This window comes from Labeo rohita, chromosome 14 (assembly GCF_022985175.1).
Source record: "Labeo rohita strain BAU-BD-2019 chromosome 14, IGBB_LRoh.1.0, whole genome shotgun sequence".
Taxonomy (NCBI): Eukaryota; Metazoa; Chordata; class Actinopteri; order Cypriniformes; family Cyprinidae; genus Labeo; species Labeo rohita.
The window spans coordinates 19,680,201-19,700,469 of record NC_066882.1 but is presented as its reverse complement, the minus strand read 5'-3'; the positions used below and the strand labels follow the sequence as shown (position 1 = coordinate 19,700,469).

At 37.4% G+C, this 20,269-nt stretch overlaps 1 protein-coding gene across 1 annotated transcript; it reads left to right on the top strand.

Annotated features, from left to right (window-relative positions):
* The first annotated feature begins 79 nt into the window (after positions 1–79).
* On the top strand, positions 80–20,049 carry fam193b (family with sequence similarity 193 member B). The gene is made up of 10 exons (XM_051128111.1): positions 80–536; positions 2,361–2,636; positions 5,395–5,578; positions 5,991–6,206; positions 10,275–10,677; positions 10,766–10,952; positions 12,590–12,823; positions 14,608–15,649; positions 15,754–15,829; positions 18,176–20,049. The coding sequence occupies exons 1-10, from the start codon at positions 360–362 to the stop codon at positions 18,270–18,272; spliced, it is 2,892 nt and encodes a 963-aa protein (XP_050984068.1). The 5' UTR covers positions 80–359; the 3' UTR covers positions 18,273–20,049.
* The last annotated feature ends 220 nt before the right edge of the window (positions 20,050–20,269 follow it).

The following is a 20,269-nucleotide window of genomic DNA, read 5'->3' as shown; positions in this document are numbered from 1 at the left end:
ATGTATTCATTATGTATTAAAGCTGCACGTGTTTACTATGTTGATATTTCTCCTTCACTCCTGCGCTACTGTAGTTTGACCGACTGTACTCTGTCACCTGGAAATCTTGCCCTCAATAAACATGGAGTCCTCGATTTCTTCCAAGCTTACTGAAGCCGTCTGCCATCAGTACGTGTGACCCCTGAACCTGCTCGAGTGTGTGTGTGTGTGCGAGTGTGTGTGTGCCAGCCCTCCGCCATATTCACTGTTGTCTTGCCTTGAGAAAGAACAGGAGCATTTGCGACTGCCTACAAGAACCGAAACTGTGTTTTTACACTGAACCTGGAGACCAGCCGACGGGCATAATACGGACTAAAGCGATGGCGAGGAAAAAAAGCAAGCAGCAGGGCGTCGGGGCCAAGGATTTAGTGTCGGGACAGCAGCAGCAGCAGAGCCTGTCGAAGAAGCCCGGCGATGCGGGAGCAGCAGCAGCAGCGGCGGCAGCAGGCGGCGGCGCTGGCGGTGGAGGAGATGCAGGAGCGAGCAGGACCAATCAGGTAGCTAATGCTAACACGTACATCCGACAACACACCTCCTTCAGCCGGTTCACGCTGTTAGCGACTTGGTTTTTAATCATTTTAACCGGCGCTTTATCTGGGGCTCTGTTGCACGTGCAGTTATTTGTGTTTTCGCGCTTATTTTGCGTTTTGTAGCGCCTGATTAGCGATGTCCGATTCATGAACGACTCGGATCCCTTTGTGAGTCGGTTCATCGACGGATTCGTTTACGAAGCGGACTGAATCTGTCAGAACAGTCAAAATGAATCAAAACAACTGACTTGCTCAATGAACCGTGGGCTGATAGTAACATTTTGATTGGGGCCAAAAGTATTTTTAGTTGCTGGAAATATGTTTACGACAAAACAAAATAGTTTTAATGGAAAGTGTTTACTCGAACATCATAGCGTAAATTAAGTTTAGTATTACTAAATCACGTTTGAAACTAACTGAGATGGGACACGTGTAAATACACGCTTATTAATAAACCTTAACAGCAAAATGCAATTTGCAGCATCTCATATGCCGCCAAGGACGACGTTATGACGTCTTAACGTCCAAGCGTAAAATAATCTCTGAAGCTGTGTTGAACCGATTCTTTGAATCGACTGTTCGAATGAATCGTTTCGCGGAAGTGAGTCGGATTTCCCATCACTAAGCCTGCACGGGCGGAGCAGCACTAGCTCGCTCGCCACCTATGCAAAGATATAAATAAATAAATACATTGCCTTCAAAGCATTCTGATGGCTCTAAGCAGTGCATTACCTTACATCTGAATGTTTTATACGACACTGATTCTATGTGTATAGCTGGTCAAAGAAAGCTAAACGAAAGTACGTGAAGCACAAAGCTAGCAGTGTGTTGCTGTCGTCTGCTGTGGCTACTAAATTATTCCTGTAGAGATCAGGCTAACGCGGTGCTACTAACCCAGCTATGGAGTCTCACTTTATGTTCTGATATAATTACCATGGTCTAGTGCATCAAATGACTTAGGGAGGCATATTTACTATGTGCCAAGAGTTGGCATACGATTCAGCTCTACTAGCCTTTCGTGGTTACCCACCTGCTAATGTTTCACTTGCAATGCACAAAAACATAAATACTGTTTGAGATGATGTATTTAACATTATGGTTGTTCACTGACTGGATTGTGTACAGCGGAGTCTCACTGTTTAGTATTTGTTTTTGATGGGTTACAATTGACTTGGTGAACCCTTTTAGCTCTCTGTATACATATTTTAATGCTGGAACAGCTCTGTGTAGAAAACTTATATTTGTGATGTGATTTGCAGTGTAGCATCTCTTTTGCAGAGAGTTGTGCTTTAATTATTGAGTTCCTGCTATAAAAAGCTTGTCTCACTGACCAGTCAGTCAGTGACTTGACAGCGTTTTTGTGTAAAGATTTTCTTTTTTTTTTTTTTTAATGCACTGGTTTTAGACAAGCTTTCAAAGCACCGTAACGTTATCTCGAATGATCTAGAACAAATAAAAATGAGTTTTATCCAAAACAAAGCAAATATTTAATGTCTGCAGTGCTTGTTTCCTTGTAGAAAATGAATTGTAATATGAACAAAAATGTCATTAATGAACTCATTTTATTTATATGGATGGCTTTTTAATTTTTCTACCAACCACTGAACAACTTATATATACCGTTGCTGTGAGGTTTTGAAAAACTGGGAAAGATCAGGGAATTTTAGATTTGGAGATGCTGAAAATTCATTCAAATGAGAAATCATTTTAGTCATTTTTTATTAGGTTGTGGATGTAGCTAGCTAAACTAGTCAGTCTGTTTGTTTTAACTAATTTCCTTTCGTCCCACAGTCCATGCACACCTGCTGCTTGCTGTGCCACCGGGAGTTTAAAGACTGGGGGGCAGGCCAGGTGAACGGGCTCCCCAGTCATGGGTCCAAACTGGCAGAAGCTGTACCCGCACTGTCCCAGGCCCTGCTGCGGGAGGTTCCAGGCCGCAAGCTGGCAGACGCCGTGCCTTCGCTCTCCCAGTCGCTGTTGGGTGAGGTACCGCTGTGGATCTGCCAGAGCTGCAGGAAGAGTGTGGAAGAGGAGGAGAGGAGAACGATTCAGGAGCAGACTGCGCAGGTAATTGAGATTAGCTGTGGGGTAATTTGTTGAAATTCAGATTTTAAAGCCTAGTGTTTTTTAGGCACAGTCAAAAGACGTTATCTTTGTAACTTCAGAATATGGTGAATGTTGTGTTGAATTTTGTGAGAAAAAAAATAAGGTGTACTAATCTGTAAGTTGTACTCCATAATAGCCAAATATCATTTTGGACAAAATATGAAGCTGAGTGGTAAACAAATCATGCTAAAACTATTCTAAAAACTAAAAACTTTGCTCTTTTAAATAATTATTGGTAATTTGTGCCTTTTAACCAACCAATATTGCAGTGATTTGTAGGGCGATTCCCCTTAAGTTCATAGTGGTGTTTTACAAAAATACATCGTAAAAATTATTTTTGGAAGTTGCAAATCAAACTAAATTATTGGAGTGCATTTTTCAAGAAAATTCCATTTCAGTTTTTTTATTTAAAAATCTCTTACTTGGCGTTTCTTTGTAATTGTGAAATTTACTAGCAACTTCTGAGTGAAAATTATTTGTATGTCTTTTTAATTTCATACCTAGCAAACTTTTTAGTAAATCATTTTCTTACGCTATTGTCTGAAAACTATATTTGTTTTTCTAAACCATTCTTGGTAATTGCAGTGATTTTAGTGGCGGTTCCACTCAAGTTCAAAGTGGTGTTTAACAAACATACATTGTAAAAAATATGTTTGGAAGTTGTAAATAAAACAAAAATATTGGAGTGCACTTATCAAGAAAACAGGATTTCAGTTTTTCTACATAAAATGTTTTACTTGGCGTTTCTTTGTAATTGTGAAATTTACTAGCAATTTCTGAGTGAACATTGTTTCCGCACCTTTTTTTTTTTTTGGAGTAGGACATCCAGAATATTTCCAAATACATAAATTCATACCTAGCTAACTTTTTGTAAATCATTTTCTTATGTTATTTTTTTGAAAACTAACTTTCTTCTTGGTAATTTGTGCTTTTTAACCAGCCAGTATCGCAGTGATTTTTAGTGTCGCTTCTCCTCAAGTTCATAGTGAGTTTAACAAAAATACATTGTAAAAATTATTTTTGGAAGTTGTAAATAAAATATATAGGAGTGCATTTATCAACAAAATACCATTTCAGTGTTTTCTACTTAAAAATCTGTTACTCTGCATTTCTTTGTAATTGTGAAATTTACTAACAGTTTCTGAGTGAAAATTGTTTCTACACATTTTTTTTTTTTGAGTAGGACATCCGGAATGTTTCCAAATACTTAATTTCATACCTAGCAAACTTTTTTTGTGAATCATTTTCTTACGCTTTCTTTTGAAAACTAATTTGGATTTTCTAAACCTTTCATGGTAATTTGTGCCTTTTAACTAGCCAGTATCGCAGTGATTTTTTTAGTGGTTCTTTTCCTCAAGTTCATAGTGGTAGTTTAACAAGCATGCATCGTAAAATTATTTTTGGAAGTTGTAAATGAAACTAAAATATTGTAGTGCACTTATAAAGAAAATACCATTTCAGTTTTTCTACTTAAAAATCTCTTACTCTGCATTTCTTTGTAATTGTGAAATTTACTAGCAATTTCTGAGTGAAAATTGTTTCTACACCATTTTTTTTTTTTTTTTTTAGAGTAAGACACCAAAAATGTTTCCAAAAACCTAACTTCATACTTACTAAACCTGTCTGTAGATACATTTCTTATGCTATTTTCTGAAAACTCACTTTGCTTTTCTAAACCATTCTTGGTAATTTGTGCCTTTTAACCAACCAATATTGCAGTGATTTTTAGTGGTGCTTCTCCTCAAGTTCCTAGTGCTATTTAACAAACGTACATCGTGAAAATTATTATTGAAGGTTGTAAATAAACCAAAAATATAGGAGTGCATTTATCAACAAAATACCATTTTAGTTTTTTCTACTTAAAAATCTCTGAAAAGTGAAAAGTGAGTGAAAATTGTTTTTTTAGAGTAGGACATTTAAATACTTAATTTCATACCTAGCAAGTGTTTTTCTTATGCTATTTTTTGAAAACCAACTTGGCTTTTCTAAACCATTCATGGTAATTTGTACCTTTTAACCAGCCAATATCGCAGCGATTTTTAGTGAAATTATTTTCAGAAGTTATAAATGAAATATTGGAGTGCATTTGCATTTTAATATTTTATCATCTAAACCAGTGACATTCTTATATTAAGTGTGTGTCCAAATGATTTTTAGATTCACTGCACATCCATAGAGTTATAAGTTGGCACTGTATCAAGTGATCATATTTTTATTGTAAGATTTTCGAAAGAAACAACTGAAAACTTCTTTTTCTATTCTCTTATCATCCTTTATTCCTTCCTGTCCTAGCTTTTCATATTTTGAACGATGACTGAAACTTTGTATAACTAGCACTTCTCGTGTCTATTGCCATCTTATGATAAATCGCTTGTTGTCTGCCAAATAAATTAATGTAAATGTAGAGACTGCACTAGCTAAAATGAACAATGTTCATTAAAGTTTGCTGATGTTAAGTTTACATCCATTCTTTAATTGGATGATGAACACTGTGCCACAACTGTAACTCTTCAAAACTGTCCTTTTCTTTAAACCGGAAAGCTCAGTATGTCATTGAGGACAATCCTGTGTACACAACACAAAAAAGACAAAACAAATCTGTTAGCCCTGACATGTCCACAAGTTCCATGCACCCTGTAGATCCCCAGCAGTTTCAATAAGTGTGCATTTTGAGGTGTTTTCTGTCTTTTGTCTAAAACATGAATGTGTTGTTATCCAGGTGCCGCTGTCCCACTCGTCCTCCTGTAAGTCTCAGAGCTGTGGGAACGGTTATCCCGAGCATAGCTCGGTGGATTGGGACCCCAGCTCCTTCCTCTCCGCGCGCAAACTGTCTGGCCTGTGGAATTCGGCTCATTCTAACGGAGGGTCTCAATGCAACCACAGCACACCTACGCTTTCACAGAGTACGTCTCTTTTTCTTCATTGCACGGCGCGCTGAATCACTTGATTCTGGTTGGTCGGTTGCAGCTGATATTTTTATGTAATGACCACTGACCATCTCAGGCATTCGATTTCCTACACAACAGTGCTTGTATCAGCTTTCATATTATTCTATAATTTCTTTTCCTTCTCAGATTATGAGCTCAAATCAATATGTAATGCTTTTTTATTTATTTATTTAGTGTTTAGCTGTGTAATAAGCAGGATAATGTATAGTATTGTGAACAGAAAAGCCCTTTAGTGTTGATATAAGGCCTGATCAAACTTTTCTTGCTTTCTGCTGAGTGGTTTTCTTTGACAGACGTACAGAAAGTATTTAATAGAATTTAACTGTAGAAATACAGCAGACTGACTGTTATTTCTTGTCCTGATCAGGCGGAACGTTGGGACCAGCCTGCCATGAAAAGAGATCTTCTCATGACGCTCCTGGGAAGGCTGCCAAAACATTCGGGACGAAAGTCTGTCCCTACAGTCATCCCGCATCCCAGAATTCCAATACGGCTTCTCCTGGGACTCTGTCTGCCTCCACTGATCTATGTAAGACCAACCCCAAGCACTTCAAGACAATGTGTCGACGACCAACTCCTCCAGGTAAGAGCACAGTTAAGGCCATGCCATGATATGAAATATGGATAACACTTCACTTTAGGTTTTAACTAGTTAATGCATTAGATAGGGTTGTAACGATATTATCAATAGCAAAACTGTCTCGATATTATCGTGGTCACATGACGATATAAACGATAGGTCTTGTGGGCAAAAAGTGTAGTTTTTTAAATATATTTAAACTGCTTATCCTAACATAAAAGGTCTTTAAAGTCATGTTTTGGGCCATTAAGCTTTGACATAGTATCTGTCAAACAAACTAAAACCGAAGGGACAATATGGCTTAATATCTTCATCAAGTTCAAAGTGAGGCGATCAGTTTGTTTCCGTGCTTTAGAATGGCTCCGTTCACAGTTGCAGTGAATTTCTTTATTTCATATACTGTGAGTTTAGCGTGTGTTTTGGAACGCAACTGCCACCAGTTATGCTTTATTTTCGTGGCAGATGATTACACCATTTCACACGATTTATAGTGAAATTGAAGTGATTTGAAGCCGCTTTTCACTGAAGCTGTCAAAATAAAAAATAAAATAGAAGTTTTCTGTCAAAATAAAACCTTAGAAGTGCAGTATGAATTGCTGACAACTAGCGGTTTAAAGGAGAAGTCCACTTCCAAAACAAAGATTCACATATAATGTACTCGCCCCCTTGTCATCCAAGATGTTCATGTCTTTCTTTCTTCAGTCGTAAAGAAATTATGTTTTTTGAGGAAAACATTTCAGGATTTTTCGCCATATAATGGACCGATATGGCTCCCTGATTTTGAACTTCCAAAATGCAGTTTAAATGCGGCTTCAGATGATCCCAAATGCAGTTGTAAACGATCCCAACTGAGAAAGTCTTATCTAGACTTATAGAAGGGTCTTATCTAGCGAAGCGATCGGTTATTTTCATAAAAATAATACAATTTGTATACTTTTTAATGTCAGACGCTCATCTTGTCTTACTCTGCCTGGACCGTTTTGTTCTGGTTCTTGTTCCGGTTTTGTTCCGGTTCATGACAGTTAGGGTATGTTGAAAAATATCCTATCTCATGTTCTCCCTCAAACTCAGAATCATCATATATCGCTGTTTTACCTTTTTTCGACATACCCTGACTGTCGAAACAGAATACACAGAGATCAGGCAGAGCAAGACAAGACGAGCGTTTGAGATTAAAAAGTATTTCAATTGTGTTTTTTAAATGAAAACAACCGATGGTTTTGTTAGATAAGACCCTTCTTTCTTGGCTGATATCATTTACAACCACTTTTGGGATCGTTTGAAGCCGCGTTTAAACTGCATTTTGGAAGTTCAAAATTGGGGCACCATATCAGTCCATTATATGGAGAAAAATCCTGAAAGGCTTTCCTCAAAAAACATAATTTCTTTACGACTGAAGAAAGACAGACATGAACATCTTGGATGACAAGGGGGTGAGTACTAGGGATGGGAGATGTGGGCTTAAAAATGTATTACAATAATTTCTGGTATTTATTGCGATACCAATATCAATGATGATAATTCAGGGAAATCCTGTTTCTTTAGAGAAAAATACCCAAAAAGGGTGTTGTGAGCATTACTGAGTACAAACGTAATGTGATGACTGTTTAATTGACTGGAATGTGAAATAAATTGTTTGTACTTTCTGTACTGGAAGCTCTTAACATTAAAACAATTCCTTGTGTGTGAAACACACTTGGCAATAAAGCTCTTTCTGATTCAGAAGGGCGCCTTTGCGCAGAAACCCCACATATGCTAAACAGCAGAAGTAGTAGTACCTACAATGCTCCAGGAATCTCTAATTCAGTTATCGCTGTAGCTGAATAAAACGCAGATAGAGGAATTTTAACTGAGGACACTTGAAGACAATAAACATACGATTGCTACAATATATGGTTTGTCTGTGTTCTTCACGCAATCTTGGGTATTTTTATAAGGATTAAGTATATTTATAATGCAATGCTAATCGACATAGCCTATAATACTATAAAAAGTATGATTTCAGCTACATTCTGTGATATGAAACCACTACTGATCAAATATTATTTTAAATGCTTGACCATGTTATGACGTTAATTTGGAGAAAAAGTATGCCAATAAATGATCTTTGTTGGACAACAGATTTTTAAACAGGCTCATACACATGCAAAACTGCATCGCACACTTGCTACTAGTACAGTTACTGTTTTGACCAAACCAGTTCCAGATTGGAGCTCCTCATTTAGCGATATACTAGTTTCACATCCGCCTTCAGAATGAATCAAAGTGCATTAGATAAAAGAATTTAACTTTAAAATGTACACATTGTAGATTTTTTCCAATTCTTTTTTTTTTTTTTTTTTAGATTAATAAATGCTGTAGAACTATCGTTCATTTTTAGTTCATGTTAAGTAAAGTAGTTAACTAATTAACTAATGTTCACTAATTAACCTTATTATAAATATACTATTTTTAATTCATGTGTATGTATAACACATTCACTCATTTTAATTTATACAACTTAAATTGTAAAACATTTATTGGTGTACACTACTGTTCAAAAGTTCAGTAAGAGTTCAGGAGTCAGTAATAGTTTTAAAAGACTTCTCTTATGCTCACTAAGGCTGCATTTATTTCATCAGAACTACAGTTAAAAAAAAAAAAAAAAAAAATATATATATATATATAGTATATTAAATATATATATTTTTTATTTCAGTACAATTTTAATGTAACTTATTTCTTTGATGCAAAGCTGAATTTTCTACAGAGAAAAGAGATCATTCTAGTATGCTGATTTGGTGCTCAATAAACATTTATTATTATTATTATCAAATATAAGTATTTTGTAACATAAAATTGCTTTACTGTCACATTTGATCAATTTAATACATCCTTGCTGAATAAAAGTGTTAATTTCTTTAAAAAAAAATCTTACTTTAAATTTTACTTAATATAAGGTTCATTGTTGGTTCATGATACCTCATGCATGATGTGATGTTATCAAATAAAAAGTGTTACTGAAATGTAATTTTTCACTTTGTTTAGCCATATTTACATACGATATCAGAAGTTGTTTTTAATCTCAATGCTTCTACTGACGTTGTGTTTAAGGATAGAAGATAATAGATTATGGGGTTGAAGTGCTTGTTCTAATTTTAGCGCAGTATTGCAGTAAAAAGACTGAAGGAGAAGGAGTGAAAGAATATGTATGCGTGCACAACAGCTTTAATGTAAATGGTGACAGTATATTAATGCGTTTTAAATTAATTTACTTTTACCATTTACTCATATTGCACTGGCTTATGTAATGGGTGTGAACCACAAAGCTTTTAAGTTTGCACTATGTCCTCACCATACCCAATGTGACAAATGTGACCCTGGACCACAAAACCAGTCATAAGTGACACTGGTATATTTGTCGCAATAGCCAAAAATACATGGTAGGGGTCAAAATTATAGATTTTATAGAATTATAGATTAGGATATTAAGTAAAGATCATGTTCTGTGAAGATATTTTGTTAATTTCTTACCGTAAAATATATATATATAAAAACTTAATTTTTGATCAGCAATAGGCATTGCTAAAAACGTAATTTTGACAACTTTGAATGCAATTTTTCTGATTTCCAATGTTTGGTTTTTGCACCCTCAGATTCCAGATTTTCAAATAGTTGTATCTCAGCCAAATATTGTCCTATCCTAACAAATCATACATCAGTTTACCCAAAATTGACCCTTATGACTGGTTTTGTGGTCCGTGGTCACAAGTATGTGTCAGACTACAATAAAAAAAAAAATGTTGCTGACACAATAACATCCAATCAGAATATTTTGATGTTTAATTAGCTGTTATGTAAGGTGAGATTATGAATCAATGAAGTCACAGTGGGTAGTATCACCGGTCGCAGCAAAAATAGAAACGAAGCGACCGATAAAATGTCCTGTTGCTTGTTGCTGTCACTCAAATTAGCATGGAAGACATAGGATTTATCACTTGTGTCTGGCCAGGATACAGTATGTGCAAACGTTAAACTAAATAAACATTGCTTAACTAAATAACTAAGAATTGAAATATGCGATTTGTACAGGTGAGGCGTTCCACCCAAATGACCACCACCAAGCTGCAGACCTGTCAGTGCCACCCAACAGTCCAACGGGTCTCTCGTCCCAGCATTCCTCGCTGCTGCCTCCCAAGCAAAACTCCAGTCAGCATGTTCACGTCAACTCCGCTAGTTCGGGGCTGCCTTCGCACGCTCCCTTCTCTCCGCTGGTACCAAACATTCACGCTCCCGCAGTCAAGCACTCGAGTGGGGCGGACAGTCCGGGGGCCCAACACAAGCCCAGCGCCTGCAAGAACTCCCACATTCCCGCTGGAAACCAACAACACGTCAAACTCAACCCCCTGGGATGCAGTCACCCGTGTAACGGACACAGTAACGGCAGCTCTGTAGCCTCCTCCAATGCTGGCCATCTAACATCAGGAGCATGCAGGTGAGCATCAGTGGACGTGCACTGAGCATCAGTTGGGTTTATTGCTTAATATTTCTGTGTGTTAAGTTGTGGTGTTTTGTATGAGCAGGGACCAGGCGTGTAAAGGGCACAAGTTGCCCAACGGGTCATTGTGTCACGCTCCGCCCTGTGAGCTTGAAGAAGGAGATGATGAAGACAGCAGCTCGGAGCGCAGCTCTTGTGCTTCCTCCTCCACCAATCAGAAGGACGGGAAATACTGTGACTGTTGCTACTGCGAGTTCTTTGGCCACAACGCGGTATGTTTTTTTTTAAGGGTTTCTGTGAGTCTTAAAAAAAGACTTTAGTTCTCCATTGTACAAATGAAGACCTTGAAAAGGTCTTAATCTGTGCAGAAAGTCAAGGCGTTAAAGGGATAGTTAACCTAAAAATAAAAAATGCTGTCTTATTTACTCAGCCTCATGTTGTTCTAAACCCGTAAGACCTTCAATCATCTTTGAAATACAAATTAAGATATTTTTGATGAAATTCAGCTGTTTTAACAATGTCCTTACTACTTTTCTGGGCCTTGAATGTGGTAGTTGCATTGCTGTCTATGCAGGGTCAGAAAACTCTCAGGTTTCATCAAAGATATCTTAATTTGTGTTTAAAGATGAACGAAGGTTTTACAGGTTTAGAATGACATGAAGGTGAGTAATTATTGACAGAATGTTCATTTTTGGCTGAACTATCCCTTTAAATGTAAACTTGCATTCACTACAAAAAAAAAGTTGTACCTTCCTTTGTGTTTTTGTCTTTCCCAATACAAATTTCTCAGCATCCCTAACTCTATATATTTACTTGAGATACAAAATGAAGATATTTAGTCTTGTTTTCTAAGAAATAGAACAAAATTAAGTGAGTTTATGCTTAAAACAAGAATAAATATCTGTTAATAAGGTATGAAAGCTTGTTCTCCCATTACATTAATTTAATTTATCTAAGCCCGCTGGAAGATATTTGTTCTTGTTTTAATAAACCCACTTAATTTAATAAATTTTCTAGCAAGCAAGACTTCTAATCTTATGTAATTTAATTTCTTCATTCTTTATACATTTGTACTAGAAAAGAATATAAAATGCTAAATAAAATTTGCAGTGTGATCCTAAGGTACAGAAAACGTAAATACATATTCTAGTGGTTGGATGATTTTTTTTGTGAAATGAATGAAAAAAATAATGGAGATTTTGCTTATGCAACTTATTTTGTGGTTCCTAGACATTTATGTTTTGAAAACATGTTGACGGATTGTGTTCCCTGCAATTTATTTCTTAAAGGGATAGTTAGCGAAAAATGAAAATTGTGTTATTAATTACTCACCCTCGTGTCGTTCCAAACCCGTAAGACCGTAAGGTTCATTTTCAGAACACATATTAAGATATTTTATGATAATCTGAAAGCTTTCTGACACTGCATAGACAGCAACAGTACTACCATGTTTAAGGCCCAGAAAGGCAGTAAGGACATCGTTCTTTGCACACAAGAATATTCTCATAGTTTCATAAAATTAAGGTTGAACCACTGATGTCACATGCACTATTTTAACAATACCCGTACTACCTTTTTTGGGCTTTGAACATGTCAGTTGCGTTGCTGTTTATGGAGGATTCAGAAAGCTCTCAGGTTTTATCAAAACTTTCTTAATGTGTGTTATGAAGATGAACGAAGGTCTTACAGGTTTGGAACGACATGAGTAATTAATGACAGAATTTTCATTTTTGGGTGAACTATGCCTTTAAATTCTTTACTTGGTCTTACGTTTTTCTATTTTTTTTCCACGACCCTGCAAAACCCTGTCCTGTTGTTCCATCTTTAATGTTTAGTCATTGCACTAATTGCACTATGTTATATTTATGCTGTATCTTCCATGACTAAAATCATGTTTTCCTCTGGACAGCCTCCGGCCGCCCCCACCAGTCGGAATTATGCTGAGATCAGGGAGAAGCTTCGGTCCAGGCTGACCCGACGTAAAGAGGAACTTCCTCAGAGGCAGGATCTAGACCCAGCAGCACCGAGTGCCATAGACCATCGAGACGTGGATGAACTCCTAGACTTCATCAATAGCACAGAGCCCAAGCCCGTCAACAGCGCCAAGGCTGCAAAACGGGCACGGCACAAACAGAAGAAAAAGGTGCAATGTTTGTTGTCTGATTCAGCTTTGCGTATAAACGTCTGGAAAAGAGATGCAGTTGAAGTCAAATGTTAACATACACCTTGCAGAATCTGCAAAATGTTATTTTATCAAAAATAAGAGAGGTCATTAAAAAAGGCATGTTATTTTTTATTTAGTACTGACCTGAATAAGATATTTCACATAAAAGACATTTACATGTAGTCCACAAGAGAAAATAATAGTTGAATTTATCAAAATTACCACATTCAAAAGTTTTTTTCTTAATACTGTGTTATTACCTGAATGATCCACAGATGATCTCACAGACTTTGTGAGAGTTATTCATAAGTCCCTTTTTTGTCCTGAACAGTTAAACTGTTTTCTTTTTCAGAAAAAAAATTCAGGTCCCAAAATTTCTGTGGTTTTTCAGCATTGTAGTACATTTGAACCCTTTACAACAATGACTGTATGATTTTGAGATCCATCTTTTCACACTGAGGACAACTGAGGGACTCATATGTAACTATTACAGAAGGTTCAAATGCTCACTGACGCTCCAGAAGGAAAAATTATGCATTAAGAGCCAGGGGGTGAAAATTTTTTGAATTTGAAGATCAGGGTAAATTTCACTTATTTTGTCTTCTGGGAAACATGTAAGTAACTTCTGTAGCTGCTGAAGATCAGTACTAAATGGAAATAAAATATGATATTTAGGAAAAATTAGGAAAATGTACACAATCTCATTCTGTTCAAAAGTTTTCACCCCAGCTCTTAATGCATCGTTTTTCCTTCTGAAGCATCAGTGGGCGTTTAAACCTTCTGTAATAGTTGCATATGAGTCTCTCAGTTGTCTTCAGTGTGAAAAGATGGATCTCAAAATCATACAGTCATTGTTGGAAAGGGTTCAAATAAACAAAAGCCCTGAAAAACCAAAGAATTTGTGGGACCTGAAAGATTTTTCCTGTAGAACAGCGGGCAGTTTAACGGTTCAGGACAAACAAGGGACTCATGAACAACAACATCACTAAACAAAAAAAACACAGCTGTGGATTATTCAGGTAACAACACAGTTTTAAAAATCAGGAGTATGTAAACTTATGAATGTGGTCATTTTTATAAATTCAACTATTATTTTCTCTTGTGGACTATATGTAATTGTCTTTTATGTGAAATATCTTATTTAAGTCAGTACAAAATAAAAAATAACATGCATTTTGTATGATCCCTCTTATTTTGGTAAAATAATTAACATTTAGCGGATACTGCACGGGTATATGTAAACATTTGATTTCAACTGTAATTACAGCAGTCATTTCTGGTTCATTTGTAACATTGGAAGTTACTGAATTCTGAAAAAATTTCGGAAAAAATAAAATAATCACCAAATCAGCATATCAGAATGATTTCTAGTGGATCAGGTGACAATGAAGACTAGAGTAATGGCAGCTGAAAGTTCAGCTTTGTCATCAGAAATTACAAAAATATTTAAAATATGAAAAGTTTTAAGATATATTAAAATATAAAGTTTTTTTGTAGTAATATTGCAATAATATTTACAGCCTGGGTTAGCATAAGGGTGGGCTAAAAAAACTGAATAATGTGCTTAAAATATTATTTTGAATTTCCGTTTCTGTTAAGAAACTGTTGTAATGATGAAATGTGCTTCTGTTTTGAGATTTTACCTTTTTGAAGCTCTGCCGCCTTTGATTTCCAGAAATAGTTTATTTTGAAGCCAACTTGCCATTGCATTCTTTATGCAGATGCATTTACTTAGCTTTCTCTTTCTCATCAATCTTGATCAGGAGAAGGAGAGGGCTCTTCAGGGCAGCGTCGAGGCAGCCATGAGTGAACCCCGCTCGGCATCTCCCCCTGACCCCATAGAAGATTCGCCTCCAGACGGGGAAGCAAACAGACTGTTGGAGTGGCCTCAGCTGGAGCTGGAGCGAGTTAACAGTTTCCTGACCAGCCGTCTGGAGGAGATCAAAAACACCATAAAAGACTCCATCCGTGCCTCCTTCAGCATGTACGACCTCAACCTGGACGTCAACGACTTCCCAAAAAAGGCAGCGACACTGGAAGGAAACCATCTGCTGTCTCACCTCAACGGATCTTCTGATCTGCAGCAGATAGATTTGGATCTGGCGCCGCTCTCGCTGAGGAACTTCAAGAGAGACCTAGATATAGTGAACGGTTGGGAGGACTCCACCACTGCAGCCAAAGACATCCAGAGGCTCCACTCCACGCCAAGTCTTTCCAAGCTCATCCGTGTGCGGTCACCAGAACGAAGCCCAGCCACGGGTTCAGAGTCCATCCAGCCTGGCACCGCATCTGCGGCCAAGCCAAGCGATGCAGTCCTTGAAACCAAGCCCACAACTGGAGTCGGTTCCAAGACAAAGAAGGGTAAAAAGCAGCAGAATCAGAGGCACCAAGACCAGGTGACTCAGGAGCAGGTGACCAGTACGAAAATGACAAAAACTGACACGCACAAAACGCAAGAAACAAGGGCAGCTGATTCAGATAGAAGCACCAAAGGTGGATCTAAACAGAACCACCAGACTCAACAGCAGGCAGACTCGCAGAAAATGGGAAGTAAGAGAGCAGAAGAGGTCAAAGCTTGCAAACAGTCATCCAATGGAGCTTCAAACGGTCACCATAATACAGGGTCTAACACACAGAGGGGGAAGAACGACCTCTCGGATGCACGGGGAAACAGGTTGGAGCATGACATCGTAGACACTAAAACCGCCTCCAGCACTCCCATTTCACAGCAGCAAGCACAGCAACCGAAGGGAAAGACTAAAAATAAGAACAAAAACAAGACGGAAAAATCAAGTAATGCAATCGGTAAGTGACCTTTGGGAAAAAGCAAGTTGGTTTGATTTGGTAAATCAGTTGTGTCAGACCAATTTATAGCTCTTTATCTTTTTTTCCCCCTTTCTCCCTGATAGATGATGTGTTCCTTCCCAAAGACGTCGACCCTACGGAAATGGATGAGATTGATCGGGAGGTTGAATATTTCAAGAGGTACAGTCCAGTCATTATCAAAGGCAAACGGCTCAGTTAGTTAGTGGTGTTTGACAAGCTTCAATATTATTATTGTTTGTACTTAAAGGAATAGTTCACCCAAAAATGACAATTCTGACACATTCAAGGTCCAAAGGTAGTAAGGACTTTATTCTGACATTATTTCCACTGTTGGCCCAGTGCGAGCCAGTGCTTTCAACAGGCCGGGTGGGGCTAATAGCCTCGGACCTGCAACCACCGAGCCCAAAATCATGCTGCGTTTGCGCTGTCAGGCCAGAAGCTCCACAGCGCTTCACTAAAACCCGCTTTTTATACCACGCCTCTTTGGAACAACGTCACTCAACCCCATCATTTTACCAAAAAAGAGAATTTAGCAGAAAACTAACCAGAAATAAATCACTGGAACTAGTGTAATCACAAAATAAACGTGATAAAAGCGTCAGTTTGTTTGCTTTTTAATTTAAAACGCGAACAAACGTACTTTGTTTGCAATTTACTTAAAGACTTAAAACCAAAAGCATCTATGTTTTACCAGTTTTACATTAATAAATGATTCATTGATCATAATGAAATTATTTTCATTGAAAATTAGTCACAGAGAAATAAAGTGGTATTTACCATTATTTCACAAAAGAAAGAGGACACACATTGGTCACGTCTGTTTCTCTTTATTGTAGTCACAGCATACATCACATTTCTATCAAAAATACAACCTGAGTAGCAAGTGGAGCTCCTGAACAAAAACTGATTATGATACATTTTACGACATACGTGGAGCTAAATATGAACATCAGACAGTCAGGTTTAAAGAGACTTACTGACAGATAAAATATTTTACCAAATAAATACACAATTGTGATAGCCTATGGACCTTGGACCACAAAACCAGTCATAAGGGTCAATTTTTTTAAATTGAGATTTATACATCATCTGAAAGCTGAATAATTAAGCTTTCCATTGATGTATGGTTTGGTAGGATAGGACAATATTTGAACATTTTTTAAATATCTGAAATCTGAGGGTGCAAAAAATCAGAGTTTTTAGCAATATATATTACTAATCAAAAATTAAGTTTTGATATATTTACGTTAGGATATTTACTAAATATCTTCATGGAACATGATCTTTACTTAATACCCTAATGATTTTGAGCATCAAAAGAAAAATCAATATTTTTGACCCATACAATGAATTGTTGGTTATTGCTACAAATATACCCATGCTACTTATGACTGGTTTTGTGGTCCAGGGTCACATATGATCTGATTTCTTCAAGCAGTCATATTTACCATGTTCACTATGGTAATGGCTAACGTGCATAGTCTTTTGCATCGCTTATAAATATTTCTGCCTTGTATGATAATCATAATCCTCAACGGATCACAAACAGAAGATATTTCAAACACTTGCTATTGTCGGAAAGTGAGTTTTGAGCATAAATTATTTTAAAAGTCTGGTGTTATAGCTGTTAACTATATGAAACAATTAGCAGTGCTGATGCTGTCCAGACGCGGAGAAACTCTGCCTTTGTTCGTAGCCACTCTTCAAGCCCGAGCTGGCCCTGTTTGGCCCAAGGTTTTCAGCAGGCCAAAAATCCCTGACCATTGGCCCCAGGGAACCCCCAACGAGGCACGATCAAGCCCTGGAAGTGACAGTGGTAACGTGACTGGCCCTGGCGTGCACTAGTACGCCCACTTTTGGCCTGACGGTGGAAATGCAGCTATTAAAATAGTCCTTTTGTGCACAAAGCAAACAAAAATAACGACTTTCGACAATTTCAAACTCTTCCATGTCAGTATTCAACACATGTTCATGAAAGTACCATTTGCACACAAAAAGTATTCTTGTAACTTCATAAAATTACGGATGAACCACTGATGTCACATGGACTATTTTAATGATGTCCTTACTACATTTCTGGGCCTTGAATGTGGCAGTTGCGTTGCTGTCTATACAGGGTCAGAAAGCTCTCGGACTTCATTAAACATATCTTAATTTGTGTTTTGAAGATGAACAAAGTTCTTACTGGTTTGAAACGACACGAGGGTGAGCAATTAATGACAAAATTTTCATTTTTGGATGAACTATCCCTTTAGGATACAATATAGACATTTTAGATTTGTTCCAGTGAGATTTCAGAGTCAGTAGGGCTTACCAAGTACAGATATAGAGAACAAATGATGAAGATACAGCTAAGGAAACCAAAACTTCCTAGTGCTCATTGCTAGGAGAACAACTCAGATTTACATGGAAGAGATATTGATTGCCCCTTGATTACATTGCAGGTCATTCTTGGAACAAGAATGTCAGAGATGTAAAAAATCTAATTTGTTGCTTCTTTTTTAGGTTTTGCCTTGACTCTGCTAAACAAACCCGACAGAAGGTGGCCGTGAACTGGTCCAACTTCAGCCTCAAAAAGATGCCCTCAAATGCAGCTCAGTAACAGATGGGTGATGGTAAACAGACCCCCCCACCCCTCCCAGCAAGACTGTACTAAAAACCAGTTTGGCCTTTGGTTACTGTACTTAACACCTGATCGGCCTAAGGTTTCTCCCTCTCACAGCCCTTTCTGCCTCTATGCCACGGGACCTTGATTTTGACCACCAGTCATCGACTCGTTTTCATTTCTACCTGTTGTTCACGGGGGATCACACTGCATCCTGACCTCAGTCCGAAAACTTGCATCCTGTTATCGCTAAAACACGTTCGGGTACTGATCCAGTGCATCTACATGCTTTATATGTCGTATGTACACAGTTGTTTTACAATAAAAATGTTTTAAATTCGCAACAACGGTGCGGTTTGACCCATCAAGCTTTTGTTCTTTAAAAGGTACTTCTACGGTTGCACCATCATGCATTCTTGCAAACTCTCACATTCACCCTGCAAATATACTGTAGTCTTAGAATAGATGCGAAAAATGTGGGTTTCTAGATAATACAAAATTCGAATTGCTGTCTGATTGTCATAATGGAGGTAAAAAGGCAGCAAAGACTGTTTTGTTCACAGATGTGTTTTAGTTTGTAGAGCTGTCCATGTGAAATACAACGATCTGGATAGAATATACTACACCCCTGTCATTTCACAATCGACTTTGTAAAGCCAAGTGCAGCTGTGACAATTTATATGCACTAAAGGTGAACCGTGCACATGGACTTTGTTGTCTTTTAGAGCAATGAGAACATCAGTACCTATGCTTACGATGTGTGATGTGTGAAACTGTTTTGTTTTATTACTTTGGACGTTTTCAAGAAAAGAAAAGAGGAATCAACACTAAAAAAGAAACTGATTTTAAAAGACCTGTATCCGTTGACTGTGTCACTTTTATACACAAAATCTAAGGTTAAGCAGATGAGCTACGTTTCCTTTGCATGATGCGTGAAAACTGACAAGTATAGGCAACTACGAGTCTCTCCCTTGTCCTTCGACTCTGTATGGAATGCTATTCCAAACTGACTGTTGGCAGAATTCCCTGATTCCCTGACCGAAATCGTATGGTAGTATCCCTGCTGATCCTCCCATGTGGTGGTTTGGATATAGTTCTGTGCTGTGACCACGTTCTCGATGCTGTTGTTGTGAGTTTCAGTTTGTAGTTGGTTCTCCAGCAGTGCACCCTTGTTTTGGCTGCATGATGGTATCAGACCTGAATTTATACATCCCAGACACTTGCAGTAGTTCTGCTGGTGTAGTTTCAGTCCACTGGTGCGTAACAAGTTCAGACCTGTTTTCATGCGTTACATTTGCAATCGCATTTTATGATTTTTAAAGGGGTTTAAGATTCCCTTCAGTGGTACGGCGCTTGTAACATCTGGTGGCCCTTTCCATAGCTTTGTATGTCTGCGTCATTTTTTTTTTTTTTTTACACGTTTATCCCTGAAGCTGAGCCCCTTCTGGTAAAAATCCCAAATACAGGCATTTTTTTCTGGAAATTAGGGTCTCTGGGTTTTATGATAGACTAAATCTCTTTGAAGGAACGAGATCTCTTGAGAAATCTGTTTTGAGTTTTTTTTTTTTTTTTCATATTTTTCCGACATCTTTGACTCTATCCAGGTTATATTAAACTAGAAAACATTATCTTAAACATTTGGAATGTAGATTTATACTATACCATTAATGGCCAAGTGTATGTTGGCTTTCTGTTTTATTTTGTTGTTTTTTATTATTATAATTATTATTATTATTCACTTTTGATACTGTGAAAATCTTTCATGCCGAAAGATTAAAACATGACAGTTTTGAGAAAAGAAAAATGTGTTGTGTTTGCTTTCTGAACATATTGTGGTACCATGCTAATGTGGTAATATAAGAAACAACATAAATGTTGAGATTAGAATATGAGTATTTCGTTTTTACAGTCCAAGTCTAAATGTATTATTTACTGGCCTTCGTGGGTAAATAATTACTCTAGTAAAACCGTGTGACTTGAGATGTTAAGACAGA

What these genes read in the sequence shown, in the direction of transcription:
- fam193b (XM_051128111.1), top strand. Translation starts at nt 360, where the DNA reads ATGGCGAGGAAAAAAAGCAAGCAGCAGGGCGTCGGGGCCAAGGATTTA. An exon ending in GAGCGAGCAGGACCAATCAG is followed by an intron (nt 537 to 2,360) that starts GTAGCTAATGCT and finishes TTCGTCCCACAG; the next exon opens with TCCATGCACACCTGCTGCTT. An exon ending in CTAACATCAGGAGCATGCAG is followed by an intron (nt 10,678 to 10,765) that starts GTGAGCATCAGT and finishes TTGTATGAGCAG; the next exon opens with GGACCAGGCGTGTAAAGGGC.